Source organism: Mchenga conophoros, linkage group LG7, assembly GCF_057382185.1.
Source record: "Mchenga conophoros isolate Kocher_MC1m ecotype Shallow Benthic linkage group LG7, M_conophoros_male_GT1.1, whole genome shotgun sequence".
Taxonomy (NCBI): domain Eukaryota; kingdom Metazoa; phylum Chordata; class Actinopteri; order Cichliformes; family Cichlidae; genus Mchenga; species Mchenga conophoros.
The window spans coordinates 59,167,048-59,182,870 of NC_140532.1; the positions used below are offsets into that span (position 1 = coordinate 59,167,048).

At 40.3% G+C, this 15,823-nt stretch overlaps 1 protein-coding gene across 1 annotated transcript; it reads right to left on the reverse strand.

The window, feature by feature from the left end:
* Positions 1–251: 251 nt before the first annotated feature.
* map1lc3b (microtubule-associated protein 1 light chain 3 beta) lies at positions 252–11,850 on the reverse strand. The gene is made up of 4 exons (XM_085280507.1): positions 11,588–11,850; positions 8,333–8,388; positions 2,818–2,924; positions 252–2,172 (listed from the first exon to the last, which is right to left on the reverse strand). The coding sequence occupies exons 1-4, from the start codon at positions 11,625–11,627 to the stop codon at positions 1,995–1,997; spliced, it is 381 nt and encodes a 126-aa protein (XP_085136633.1). The 5' UTR covers positions 11,628–11,850; the 3' UTR covers positions 252–1,994.
* Between the last annotated feature and the right edge of the window lie 3,973 nt (positions 11,851–15,823).

Sequence of the window (15,823 nt, forward strand, 5' to 3'; positions counted from 1 at the left end):
ATAATCAGGCCCCATCTTATCTCATAATATTGTATCACTATATTAGGGCACTTTACTCTAAGGCTTTAGGCTTATTTGTGGTTCCTATTTGTGGTATTTAAAAGTAGAATTCTCTAAGCTGCCTAACATTTGGCATTTTTGCTGTTACTGCTATGATCCTGTCTGCTCTGGTTCAATCTAATTGATTTTCAGTGTAAAGAACTCAGAAGAGGGTTGCCCTTCAGCATTAAAACAAGCAACAGACAAGGTGATTAGTCAGTCGGGCAATCACGTATTTTATGTGCATCTTTTATACAAATCGGTGATCAGCTGTTGGACATGTAAGCACAGACGTCATTATATGGCATTCTATTGTTTAAACTACAGCATCACCTTTTAATGCTGTCCTTTCACATATGTAGCAGTAATGAAGTCAATTTAGGGTTTAATGGTCAGGAAAACAAAACAAAATACAGGAACCTTTTTTCCCTCCTTTTATTGTTTACAAAATACCAACATAAATACATAAAGGAGGCTGTGTGATATTGCTGTATGTGGATGTGTGTGAAACAGAGGAGCAGGCGGAAAGGACAATGCACACACCCACACACACAAATGCTCCACCCCTCTGTTACAAACACACAGTAGCTTAAACTATTTGTACTGCAGACAGCGAATAGTCGCAACACATCGTACAGTCAAAAAAAACAAAGCCTATTAAATAAAGGAACCAAAAAGATAAAAATACTGTGATATAAAGCAGCTAAAACTCAAATCTGTGAAAGAGTGCCGCCCTTTAAAAACCTACTGGGCAGGTGTAAATTCCTAAATTCCCCTGTAGTGACAGTGCTTGTTGTAATTCAGTGAAGTGAAACTGAACAGCAGTGACAGCTCTGGGAAAAATCAGCCCTGTGGGTTAAAGGAAAAAAAAACAAAAACCCACAGCCAGACACGATGTTCGTGAACCTGCCTGTGTTTTGCTCTCTCCAATCATTGTTTCTGCAAAAAAAAAAAAAATGAATTTAAAAAAAAAGAGGAAAAAAAGGATGAGGACATGGCAAACTCCTCCCCTGTTCTGCATTTTTTTTTTCCTTCCAGCAACACCATCAATCCTCCAGTCACTCGTGCAATCAGACCACGCTCCTTATAGTGTGTCCAAAAATCAACTTGGTTACACTCACATCGGAACCCCTTTTATATTCAAAGTCAACAATATCTGTACACCAACAAACGAGGCATCTTTTTTTTTTTTTTCTTTTTCTCTTTTCGGTGGACTACAATCATCTGTTTCAAGAGCAAAGCAGTTTCCTAACATCATACAGCGAGGATGCTTCAGACTACAAAATGCAGCAAGGTGTAAAAACGGCAAAGAAGGAAGACCGTGAAGGGAATGTGACGACACGTGACGCTTAAGGATCTTCTCTTCTTAATTTTCAAATCTCTCTGGCAAAAGAAATCCCCAAGCTTTATCTTCTAACTGCAACAGAAGGCTGGCTTTGTTCATTGTCTAATGTATATATAGACACAGATAAGTGGTGAGCCTCACCACCTTTTTATGTAACATCACTACCTGAAATTTATATATACATTAACATAAATACAGCCTAGGAGACGTTTAGCCACAACACTGGAAACTGAAAATGCCATCAACATGTAAATGCCAGAGGACAGGATTTATCCAGAGAGGAAAGACTCTTATTGGCCTGAGTCGGTTACATTTTAGGTGGGGTGGGGATCTCTCTACCTAAACTCTGCTGTTTCTGGTCACCCCTTGCGGCTTTATGCTACAGACTGAGAGTGGCGGCACAGACAAATAACCAGGACCAAAATGAGCTGACAGACGATCAGATGCTGTGTTTAGATTTAGCAGTTTGTGTCTGTGTTTTAGTTCTTACAGTTAATACTCAAAAGAATGTGACAAGAGACATGAAAGGGGGGACGGGGAAACTAAAAACTACAACTGTCCAGTCGCCGGGTCCAGTGGAAGAAGAAACTGAGGGATGAAGGAAGGTTGTTCACTGGGCAGTCGTGGCAGCGCCGAAGGTTTCCTGGGAGGCGTATACCATATAGAGGAAGCCATCTTGGTCGCGCTCTCGCTCATACACCTCAGAGATGGCGGCCGACACAGACACCATACTGTGACCGTTAACCAGCAGGAAGAAAGCCTGGTTGGAGTTTAGCTGGAGGCGCCTCCTGGTGGGGAATGAAAGACATGACAAGAGTGAGAAAAAGGGGAGACAATAGAAGAAAGTGAGAGGGAAAAAATATCCTAAGTATAAACTATGGATAGGAGAGGAATAAAATCAAGAAGTGGAAAAGAACTTGTGAAAGGAAATGAAAGAAGGGGAAGGAGAGTGAATAAAATATGAGATTGAAAGAAAGAGAAAAGGAAATGTATGGAAAAAATATGGCATCCATCTATTTATCCCTTCCTCCCTCAATCCATCCATCCATCCATCCATATGTTTGCTAGCTCAGAAAAGTGCAACAAAGGTTTGGTATATTGAGGTCATTAAAAATACAGAACATGGAATGAGTAAGTAAGAAGAATATATATGCAAATATGTTTTGTATGTAACAAATATGCAAAACAGATGAAAGAAAGAAGAAAGGAAATTTGATGCCAGGAAAAGGGATGAAGACGTTTTTTAAAAAAAAAAGGAAAAGGGAAAGCCAAAGAAAGAGGAGATGAAAGGAAATTAAAAGAAGTGAAAGTGAAGGAAAAGACAGACAAAAGAGGAGTTGGAGATATTTAAGAAAAGCAAACAAAACTGAAGAGGAGAAAATGATGAATGTAAAGGAGAGATGGTGAGGAGGGGAGAAGAGGTCAGCGTCTACCTGATGATCTTGATGAGTTCACTCATGTTGACATGGTCTGGCACCAGGAACTTGGTCTTGTCCAGTACGGGGAGCTGCTTTTCTCCTTTATATCTCTCAATGATCACCTGCAGGAGGCAAAAACTTTATCAGCAATTCATTTCTCCTCTTTTTCTTCTTTTAGCTGGTCAGCTTCCATGAATGGTGCATTTCCTGTGCCCTTTGTGTGTCTGAGACCAGTGAGATGTAATAAGGAAGCTTGAGCTGCCAATATCAGATGGAGAGGTTAAATAAAAGAACACAGCTCTCTGCCTCACAGTCGGGTCCCTGTGAATCTAAATCCACATCTACTAGATCAAGATTTGCGTTAGACTTGAAAGGGAATGCCATTGTTTTACTAAGATATGTAAGATGGGTTTCAAACCCACAGGATTAGACTCCACTTCAGAAAGAATCACAATCAGACTCTGTATTAAAGGCTGGCAAAACCCAATTTAACTCACAGTGATGTGCTGATTAAACAAAGGCTGTCAGCCTCTACTTAACGCTCTGAAGCGGCCTATAAGTTCAACGAATCAAAGCTTCTCTTAACAAAAAACAACCAATCACTGTCACTCAGGCCGCACTCACAATCTTAGTTTCCGATCACATGTTTTGTCTTAATTAGCTGTTTTAACTGATGGAGCGCAACTACAAGGGAAAACAAGAATGCAAATCCAGCCCAGTTCGGGTGACAATGATGATGAATGACTGGATAGCTGTGGAGAACTAATATAGCAGTGGGGTTGTGTTTTTTTAGCACAACTTTCCTCGTTTGTTACGCAAATATTTAAGACACTTCTCTGTGTTTAACGTGTCTTATTCAAAATGTAGACACTGTTCTTTCTTTCTTTTTTTAGAGCCTGCCTAGCAGCAGGCATTACTCCCTCTTTCCACTTTAGGAAAGCTGCTAATTCTAACATGTCTCACTGTGAGCAGAACACAAACAATGTTCTGTTGTCGGCTGCAGGAGTGAACAAGATGTTTCATGCACTCGCGTTTCAGGAAATGAAAAACCAATATTATGGTGTTATTGTGTGTTATTGTTCAGTGTTGCTTAAATGTACCGAGGCAACACCGCACTGTCTGATGGTACATGGTTTAAAACCACAAATAGTCCAGTGCAAATCTTCTTGTGTCCTTTGTTGGATTCTGATTGAAACCTGGTTGAACTTCTGGTTTTTGTTACAAACCAACAGCTCCTACGAGGTTAAGGCTATACTAGAGCTTATATAGTTAAGGTTATAGTACATAACCAACTTTGCCATATTTCTCCTGGGTCAGCTAACCAATCAGAGCGAATGTATTTGCGAAGGAAAACCCTTCAAAAAGTTATGGCATTTAGTAATGATCACATTGGTACTAATGAAGCCATGCACCACAGCACTGAAGGTTTGTAGACTCTACCCCGCGGAGGCCCCTGTGACAACGCAAACATCTGATGAACTGCGACCTGACGTTACACAACATTAGCGGACTGTGTGATAGCACAGGCGTCAGCTACACAAAATTCTTGCAACTGAGTGAGTGTCCTACATGCTCGACCCACCCAGTGCAACCCACAGAAGTCCATGAGTGTGTGAGAGGCTGCCTGGGTCTGAGTGACCTACATTTTATCATCACATGAACACAAATTGTGTGAATGCTTGCGTGCCCTTCGATAAGTTGTGAGTGTGCAGACGCTGCACTACAAGGGCACCAAGTGCAAACTGGAAAACAGTCTAATGAGAACAATTACTTGTCTGTATGCATGTCCAGAAGTGAGTATAATACCAGCATGATGATCACCTGTTGACAAAGGGAAACTTCAGATTTACAGTCCAGACCACAGCACTAAGGGGTTCTAGCACTAATCCAGTGAGACCTGCTGACCCAGAGCTTCCTCAGCTTTCGCTTGGCATGCTAATGCATTTCATCTGGGCAGAAAAGCAGCGGCCTCAGTAAACCTCTTCACCATTTCTGCTGAAAGTGCCACAAGACAATGACAAGGCTGCTTTCACAGGCCAGTGATGTGTAGACTGACTTTACTGTTTGAATTAAGTTAAAAGGTTAGAGCAGCTGTTTAGTTCAGAAATCCTAATTTTATATTTTATTAGTAAGTACAAGATAAAGACATTCTAATATTTAAGCCTCACAGATGAGAAAATGTACTGTTTTTCTTTCTCCAGACTTTCAATATTGTCGTGTTAGGGGCTGTTTATCAAGCAATGCAAGTGAAAATGAAGCTGCAATCAGTTTTGGACATTGGAAATTGGTTTGCTGTTTTGTTTCAAAGTAATTGGTTCATATATTATTTCAGATAACAAAATACTATTTGTCTGCTTCCACACAGACCATGAATATTTGATAATTTTTTAAAGAGCATTTCATTATTATTTTTAGCCAATGTCATCCATGATTGATTTACTAGTGCACAACTTCTTCAGTCTTTAAAAGTTTACTGTGCAGCTGGCTGACTGGCCAGAGCTCATTCGGTTGCTTTCCCAGAGAGGATTTCATCCCACAGTTGAACCTGCTCCTGCTTGCACAAAGTACCTGGTAATTCAAATATTTGCACAGAAGAAACTTATAATTTAAAATTGTCTGCAGGCAGCATGTCTGTGTGGGCTCTCAATCACCCAGGTCGTGGCAGTTTCAAGTGCTTGAAAAGATAATAAGTGGGTTCTTTATGTTTATGAAGACATTTTACAATTTTTTAATTTAATTCAACTTTATTTATTTAGCGCCAAATCACAACAGCAGTTGCCTCAAGGCGCTTTATATTGCATGGTAAAGATCCTACAATAACACAGAGGAAACCTCAGCAATCAGATAAGCTCCTATAAGCAAGCAATTGATAGTGGAAAGTAAAAACTCCCTTTTAACAGGGCGAAACCTCAACATGCGCAGGGAGGAGCAAAGTCCAAAAAGCGCCTTCAGTTCTAAAACAACCAAACCCAACAATCACTCCACAAATGCATGACACAGAGCAGGTAGGAGGCCACCTCAACAGGACAGCACTCTGCTGTACACCTGCACCTGAAAGGACACTCTTTTGAGGATCCCAAAAGTCATATCTTGGCCTGAAAAGACAGATGGGACTCAGTAGAATTCTACACTCTGTTTTCCATTTACACATATGTTTGCACATTTCAATAAATCACTTAGGACTGCACGATTTTGCATAGAATGAGAATCACGATTTTTTGGCTTAGAATTGAGATCACGATTCTCTAACGATTTTCTTTTCCAATATAAATATTTATTGCACTTATTAACTGCACATCAACTTCGTAACAGTTGAAACTGAACATCAAAACAACAAATGTCTCATGTTTTGTGGTTGCCGCAAAATGTTGTACTGCTTGAAATTCCGTCGACGCTGCGTGTATAGAGCAGGTAGTGCAACAATAGAAAAATAGTTGCGGGACGGCACTGTGTAGCGTTTGTCTAGGGTGTTGATCATTTTCCTAAATCCCTGGTTTTGCACAGTGTTGATGGGAGCCATATCTTTGGTCAGGTGATAATAGCCTCCGTAATTTCTTTGTGCCTGCGCGAGTTCGGCGTGTATAGGGTATGAGGTTTCCGTTATTGATGTTTGGGTGGTTGACCGGGACGGATTTTCTCCTGTCACGTGCTCTCCGTTGTTTTTCCCTGCTAATCCGGTTGTTCAGTCTGACGTCACTAGCCGTGTCTGGGTCTAAACTCCGCTGCAGCTCCATATATCAAACGATCACTATGGCATTACTGAGAGTTGAAAAACTGTCTAAAGTCTTTCATCTTTAATAAAATGATCAGCGTTCTGCTCTACCAGGTGTAACAATTGAGTTTAACATCCAGGCATCCATGAAAACGGAATTTATGACATTTAACGGAGTTAGAAGTTAGCAGGAAGTTAGCTCGCTAGCTTCTATCTAAATACAATATAGCGTGTCCTGACTGCGGGGTTTTGGAAACAAATTAAAACGTACAGCTCTGTTATCACTTCCAGCATAAATGAAGACAGAAAACTAAACAGCAGTGACGTTTGTAGGGTTACTGAAGTTGGGCTAGCTGGTATATAATGATGTGCTACGTGACCGCTAGCGACACAGCTATGTTAGCATAATATAAACAAGCTAACTTTTTTTCCACTCGATAAAAGTTATCGTGAGTGTTCTCGGTGGTCAGGAACAAATGTAATCGCATGGCAGGATGCTGTAAAAGGACCAAACTTCAGCCAGGAGAACAACTGAGATAATCCATCCACAATACGAGGTTAGTCATTCATATACTGCTGCATGGGCTGTGCTGTAGTTACTTCCTAAGGTTTTAAAAACTGAGCTTCAATAAATGATTAGCGGTAATAAAAGCCGAGGGAGGTCAACAGGGATCACTGACTGTTTTAGGAGCTTTTTGAGATCAAATAGAAGAAAATACATGACATTAAACATGTTAACAACACAAAAGCCATATTAAACGCAGACTACTTTAGACCCGGAAGTAGGATTCGTCGCGTCATCACTGAACAACCGGATTTTAGCATCACACGGCACAGCTTCTGTATCACGTGGTATAAGGCTCCGCCCTTGTCATTTGTTGAGCAGGAAGAGTGAGCGCTTGTTTTCATGCAGATTACGTCCCGGATCAAAATGCGGTACAATCGTCGTCGTCTTTTTTTTTTTTTTTTTTTTTTTTTTTTAAATCGTTGTCATTTGGAAATGAGATCGCACATAAGTATGAATCGAGATCGCGATTTTCTAATGATTAATCGTGCAGCCCTAAAATCACTGAACACATTTCCCTTTTCCCAGCAAAACATAAAGAAATGTGGCGAAAGAGTGATGCGAGACTACTATATCACCTGAAGTATTTAGACATGTGCTGACCCCTGTGTATTGTGAAAGCAGGACACTACTGAGTCTGACCCTAATGTGAAAGCTATTAGCAGTCTGCCTCTCCACCTCCTTCAGGCTCCACTGTGGCTGTCTGGGTGGAGTTACATTACAGTGACACAGCACATCTGCCTCTGGTCTCATACTTACTGTGACACGGCAGTTTATAACCCCGGGGAGCACACAGGAAGCGTGCACAAACACACAGACGAGAAGAGCCCTTACATGAAACGACAGGTGCAAAGCTGTGCTGATACTCTATCTCACTGATAAAATGAGCAGGTGAAACACGAGGTGTGCGTTTGTTTATTGGTGGTTGCTAAGAGGTGCTGGCCACTTACATGGTAATGCAGCTGCACCCACTTTTAACACAACATTCCAGAAAAAAAACAGCTGCTACATCACAACTGCTAAAATGATAAATGCATCTCCAACAGAGTCGACTGGAAAATCCCATCGAGGAACAGAAAGCTCTTTCAGACAAAAGACATTTAATCAGTCGCTGTGAGCTACAACCAGGAAATATGCGGTAACATTTTCTACTGCGGAAAGTTCCTGTGTGCTGCTTTGCACATCACACTTGTCCACAACCACACCAACATCACTGTCAGCTTCAGACATTTTAAACATGTACTTGAACTCACAGGTATCTTGTTGGGGTGCTGCTCCCGGATCAGTCTGACATCTTCTACTCGCTGTTCTGTGGAGCAGAAAAAAGGTCAGTGGGCATCAACCGGAATGAGCTGATAAAAGACAAACACGGTCAATGACAAATAAGGCAAAAAGAAGAAAAAAGCTGGCAGCAAATCCTATCCTATTTGCATGCTGTTTGTTTTACATAACCCTATCTGCACAATAATATCTTTGGTTCTCGTATCAGGTGACTGTGACTGTTTTTACAACCTGTGGTTCAACAGGTTTGCGAGGTGATGCACATCAGACCAAACAATGTCACAGCTGTAAGTGGCTGCCTACTAATTTCTGAAACAGATTATAAAAGCGTCCCGTTAAACATTTATAACACCGGTAAGCTTTATGTACTAGACAGATCTATAGTTTAGAATATGTCTTCTCTCATTTGGTACAAGCTGTTTTAGGAATCCTTACTGGCTGTCCTAAACAAAGAGGGCAGCAGGTGGGTGCTGTTGCTGAGCATATTATCTGATACCTGCTCTTACTGACATCATACATAGCCAAGAGCAGAAAAAAAATGTCTGAAACAGAGTGCGTTTTCAGAGCACAGGGTAAACTTGTACACACGTGCCTCAAAGTTGAAAGTTTAGTCACGTTCAGTATGAGCAACCACTATTTTAACAGTGCATACATGTAAGAACATAACGAAAACCATAATAGGTCCAATTCAATTAAAAAGAAAAAGTAGGATTAGAGACATGGAGCACAGAATCACACGGGAACAAACTGCTTACTGGGGTAAAGCGCTCGAGTGAAAACAAGCTGGGCTTTTCTAAAATCCACTCATGGTGCAACAGCATTGTTCTGCAGTGATTAGCAGATCATTAGGCAAAAAATTATGATCCACTTATTATCTATTCAAAGTCTGCACTGATTACTGGGATTGCAAATCTTGTGTGCGTTTATCGGACATGTGCATTCTAGTTCCTTGGAAATCTTGGCTGAAAGCAGAACTAATAATTGGGTTTTTTCTTCACAGTGATAACCCAAAGACTGGATTGAAATTCTACTATTAATTGGTCTGTTTATTAGCAATGGTTAGCAGATATGCATGTCATTGCACTGCACCTGTACAGCTTATAGATACAGCTGCTAACCAAGCTTGTTGGCGTCAGCTGGTCATCTAATGCTTTTGACTCCAGAAAACAGGGATAAAAATTAGTCCAAAACCAACAGGTGGCAACATAATTTTTGTACACACAGTCTACAACCAGCACATATGACCAAAAATATCACCTTCTACTTGCAGCAGCACTACCTACTTGAACTAAACATCAGATTTTGGACCTTGAATTACCTGAATGGAGTCGAGTAGAGACAATTAAAAAAAAAAAAACTGAAGCTTTGAGTCTCTGGTGTCCCTGTGACCCACCGCTGAAAGAAGTTGTTGTTCAGAAAACTGTGCGGCCACTGTAAGACTGTCTAACTAAATTAACTGATTAACATGCTGCGGCCAAAACACAAATGTTTATTTTCATGCTAAAACTGAAAAAAAAAATTCTATTATTACATTTTTCCATAACTGCGTTTCAATCAGAAACAAGGAAGTTCTGCATGCGTCAGTCTCTCATGACCAGACCAAGAAGGGAGAGAGAAAAACCAACTAAATGGGAAGCAAATGACTTTGAGGTTAAAAGGATGTGCTTTTTAAATACATCTTTGTTAGGTAATATTGGGAATTCGTCAGTTACCTCAAGGGGACACTGGGAAACTCCCTTTAAGTTCCTGAGTCATTCTATGACAAGCCTAGTAACTACGTAACGGATCATTTATGTTAAAAAACAAAACTAAACACATGGGGCTAGATTATTCTGTCCACAGAGGACAGTAACACAAAGATTAGATAAAAGGCAACATGACTACCAGCTAGTGACCCTTATCACTGAGTAAACATTCATGTATACACACAAAACTGTTTCTGAAATGGCAATATTACAAAAATTTTCACATGACCACATTAACCAGTAGTTTTTGGACCAGACTTGTTGGACTGTCACAGCTTCATGCCAACTTTAACATCATCATATGTACACATAACACGTTTGTCAGAGCAGGCTGGAACGCACACGCTTTGTTTGTGTATATTTAGACCAATAACATGAAGCACATGCATGTTTAGTCATGCTGGGAAACATACTTCTAACGTTGAAGGCAGCGAGTACACATCTTTGTTTATTAGGTAGTAATTATGATACGGACATAAGTTAAAAAGTTATCTACTTTTATAACGTCACTCTTTGGTATCATTATTATTTTATTTAAATATTAAATACATTCATCCAAATTTCATCTTTTCATTGAGATAAAAATGCTATTTTTAAATCAAATTTGAATAATTCGTATGATTTGAAAAGATGTTCAAAATTCTAGCAGCAAAACTAACTACACCAAACAAAAACTAGAACGACAACACTAAAAAAAGTTCCATATTTTTAAGTTCTGGCCATCAAGTCTGTTGAACTTAGTTTATGATTTTCATCGTTTTGTTACAAGCAGCAAACCCAATAAACAGGATAAGAATGTTAAATAATCGTTGCGTTATGGAAACTCGGCAGTGAGTTTGCAGGCCTTACATTTAGCTCTGTTGGCTGGGAAACACAAGTGAAAGTATCCTCTGCATCGAGGCTATATGGCCTGTGCACCAAAACCAAAAAAGAAAAACAGGAAGAAAGAAAATAAAGAAGGACACGTAAACTCCACGTGTTCAGTTGCAGTTTTACATTTTCTCCTCTTTTAAACTCTTTTCTTTTCCTCCACAAACTGTCCCATCCCCCAATCCTGCAGCTCTCCTCTCTCTGCCCTGCGTTTCGACACCACTTTGTTTTCCTCGCACTGCTCTCGCACAAGTAAACATTACAGAGACACGAGCCAGCAGCTCACAGCCTCATCATATTCGTCTACATCTAAAGCTCAAAGTCCACGAGTGGAAGCAACTGTCTTTCATCTATAAGTTAAAAGGAGCACATGCCCAACGAGGAGGCTGATTCTGTTAATCAGCAGCAGCAGAAAGTAGAAGCAGCCTGACAAAATGTAGGCTGATACTCGGCACGGGGATAACAACTAACCCCCACCTGGCCTGTGCACGCCAACGCTGTGATTCACTTTTGGGCAGTTCAGAGGACAATTCGGGGCACAACCGAAAACCCACGACCCAAGGCGGAAAAGCAGAGCGAGACATGTTAAAATTAGGAAACTGTAAGACCTACCGAATGTCCTTCTTTGTTTGAAGGTTTTTTCTGAAGGCATGTTGCACCAAAGTCGGTCAGCTGGCAGTAGGTGAAGGCGGAGGTAGTGTCTGTTTCGAAGCAGCGATATAAAAGCTAAAAACAACGTATTAAACTATCCGTGTCCGCGGTGCTGGCAGCTTCTTGGCGACACACCAACGCATAGAGATGAGCTCCTAGCTGGTTTGATGTCGTCGCTTCCTTCCTCTGCCTCTGTTTTTGTCAGCGCGAGCTGGAGCAAGCAAAACAAACCAGTCACATGACCCATGACGTCACGCACCACCCCTCTCCTCTCCTCTGCCTCCTCTTTTTAATTTATTTTTTCTTCCCCCTAACGGCCACTGTCTCCACACGGACGATATTTAAAATTGAACCAACCTATTAAAAAATACGTATGATTTAATTAAAAAAAATACGCTTATTTTATCAAAAAATAAAATAAAATTAAATGTTTAAATGTTTATGGAAAGAAAACGTTGGTAAAATGGCCACAAATTTAATTTGTATATCAACAGTTTATCTTCAGTTTCAGAAATCTGACCATTTTCGCTTTACAAAAAAATTAACATAATAATAATAATAATAATAAGATTTTTAACAGGGGGCAGCCCATCGGAAGAAAGCTGGATTAGGGGGCTAAAACAGCCCCATTCAGACAGTCGACGACCTTTCTTTTATATTGGGCCCTTGAGGCCAGTATAAAAGAAAAAGAATGCAAGTGTACGCTACTCCAATGGAGTATAGAGCAGGAAATGAGCAGAATAGGTCCTCTTTATCTGGTGTTAATGACCATACTTCTTGAACACTTCTGCTCTGTGAAGCATCCTTCACAATGATGCCATTCTAGTCCACACACCTCAGCAGGTCCAAATATTTACATACCAAAAGCTTGAAGTGCTGTAGAATTGACTTTTGAAGGACTTCATAGCATTGTACATAAAAGCCACTGAAGTTACTGAGAGTTGTGGGGACTTCTTAAGCATGGATCTTTTTCAGCCTCAGAGAGAGGTCAAAAACATGGAACTGTATAGGAAAGCTGGATTTGATGAGTATATGGCATATAAAGGAGCAGTCTATAAAAGGAACATAGGAGAAATGAGTGGAGGTGCCCTCCTGCTTCTGGGAAGTATTTCAGTGTTGTTGTTGAGGGACTGGGGGAGTGTTGGTGGGAGGAGACGGCCATTCATGGCCTTGTAGTGCTGGAGAAAGGTATTCTAAGGAGGGACACTAGAAACCACAAGGCTGGTTCAGTCTTTTAACAACCCTGTTGAAAAACTGGTTTACCTGCTCCTCCTCCTTTTTTTCTCATACCAGTAATGCTTTGTCTGATCTCTTTTAAGTAGTTGATCCATAGCATTTATTTAAAAGAATTAAGGGAGCACGTGCTGATTTATAAGTGAAGTAAAATCCACATAAATTATTCAGTAATCCACAGTAATTATACAGAACACATGCAGCAAACACGAGACAAGAAAGAAAAAGAATACCTCTTTAGAAAAATCACCATAACATTAACTGATGAATCGTATGTATCCCTGCCACACGCATGCAATGTTATCATCTCAGTCAGCAGCTGCACCTCTGCAGCCTTTTCTTTGGTACTGTACACTAACAAGCATGTTGTAACTGTGGAGGAGCCAAAATAGGAGAAAGTCAAACATTAGGAATTTTTCAGAAAGTGTTAAATTTTTTGGTTCCATGTTACACAAAAGAAACGAGTGCAAACAGATGTAATGGAGTTTTTACTTATTGTAAAGACTACAAATAGATTTTCCACCACTGCTTTAATAGCCACAACATTTAGTGCCATCTTGTGGTTAAAACACATCAAATCAGCCAAATCATATGAACAACAAAATTTCCAACACATATAATACTTTATTCAGTTGTTGTAGTGATGGTGTATTATTATGTATCTGTTGTGTTATAAACCCACAGCCCCTGTAAACAGTGTGTACTAAACTGACACCATACTACAGACTGAAGGGCGAGCATAACCATAAAAGATTTTTATAAAACTAAATATAAGGAAGAGAAAATGTGATTGCTACAGGCAAAAAAAAACAGATATGAAAAAAACAACAAAGAGACAAAACAAAATCATAAAAGCACAAAAATAATTCAGTCAATCACTTTTCAGTTGAAAACGTCCCTAAATATATTTGACTGATGGGTTTTCCTGATGAGGCCACATGTCTGTGCCCAGGCGCCAATTACCTGATTGTCACTGTTAGTATATATTGATGCCAAACCTAACCTGGATGAAGAAGCCATTATGTTAAGGTTACATTTTCAGCCTCTAGCAGTAGGATCGTGTTTAGCTGTTTTTGTGGGTTTTACAAAAGCTGCTGCCACAATTGTGAGACGAGGACATACATGAAGATGTCAGATCCACGAAGTAACAACAGGTCATTTTGCGTGCAGTGAAGTGATTTGATAGTTAATGTTAGGAGCGCCTATAAATGCAGTGCTTGGGTAAAAATACCCGATTACTTACCGAGGAGATCAAGAAGAAGCTGCAGGTGTTATTTTTGTCCAGCAGGTGGAGAACTCTGATCACCTGTTGCTGATTGTAACGTGAAAGCGAACAGCGCTGGATTCACGGATATCGACGCTCTGTATTTCCAGCTGAATCTGAAGTGAATACACTCAGTTTTCCTTTTACTGTAATAATATAAATCTTATATCGGAAGAGCCCTCCGCTACTTTTTATGCCATATTATCACAAGCATGAAGGCGTACATATTAAGAGGTTGTTTCTTATCTTTCTTTCCCAGTTCAGAGGATTACAGCTTATCCACAAAGTACCTCCCAGTACTTTATATTTTTAGGTCGACCATACTGCGAAACCTTCCCTGCGGACTTCCACCTGAAACCCCCCAACCGTTGCTCAGTCAGGTGTGTTTGTGTTATAGGGATGAAGACAAATCAGTGTTTGTGTATGTGTACGTGTTGGCACCCAACTGGGTGTGTCTGGGCCAGAAATGAAGTCAGTTAGAAATGATCTCCTACAGTCAAGCTGTGTATTTGTCTCAGCAGGGTGCCGGGCCTGAGGACTGTGTGTGAGGCATCCACCTCTCTCTGTGCACGTCAGAGACGGCTGTAGCGCATGAAGGTGTGTGTGAGCACACATCTACGAGCCGGGGGACACCCCGACCCTTCAATCAAGTATTAGCTGTCAATATTTGGACCTCCTTCCTGCTCCCCCCGCTCATTAGGTGGTGGTGGTGTGATTTCATGCTTCTCACCAGGAGGCCTTCGCAAAGTCTCAGCCTGCTGTACAGACGGATAAAGTGCTAATTTGTGTGATATGAAATGTTGACACTGTTATAGTGTTATATGTTACAAGGAGGGACAATATGAGTGTGGTCAATAACATGACAGATGAAGGATATGAAAGGTGCAAAGGCAGAGGTTGTGTGGTGGGCTCTAAACCTCATTGATTTACTATATTAATTCAGAAAGATAAGCACAGACAGTAGAGACAGCCAGTTTCAAGAAGAACTGTCGGTTCACATTATCTATCTATCTATGTATGTATGATTATTTAGAGAAACCAGAGCATTGTTACCACCTTATTTGCAAGTTATAGTTCTTTAAAAGAAGGAAAACATGGCTATGTAAGAGACTAAAACAGTAATACAGTTGAGAAATGCAGCAGTCATCTGCAGTGTAATAAAACTGTGGCCCTTCTCTCATCATTGGGCATTCAGTCTGCTCTTTATATGTCACAGGATAATGAAATCCCCTCCTGGTAAATCTGTTCTGACCTTTTTTCCCCCACTCACCTAGTATCCATATGATTATCTGTTCTTTTCTTCACCAGCCCGCTGATGTTTTTCACCAGTCTGTAGTAAACTTGAGCCCCACGTTCAAGTGGCTGCCTCCTTTGTTTTTTGGCATTCAAGCTTTTCAGTGGAACACAGCATCAGGAAATTCTGTCCAGGTTTCAGACTGTGGACGTGGTCATTAGATATATGGTGTGTGAAACAGAACAAGAACACTTATATAAATAAAATTAAATGCAAGTTGTGTCATAATCACATCTGATGTCTAAAGTTTGAAGTTGAGCTCATTTGAGAGGCTCCATAATTAATCAAAAAGAATATTTTATTTTATATATTTGAAATTGATATCTGTCCACTAATCAATAAAAAAGTAGAGAAAATTATTCCTGAACCCAACTCAGTACTTCCAAGTTTGACCCCAAATTACAAA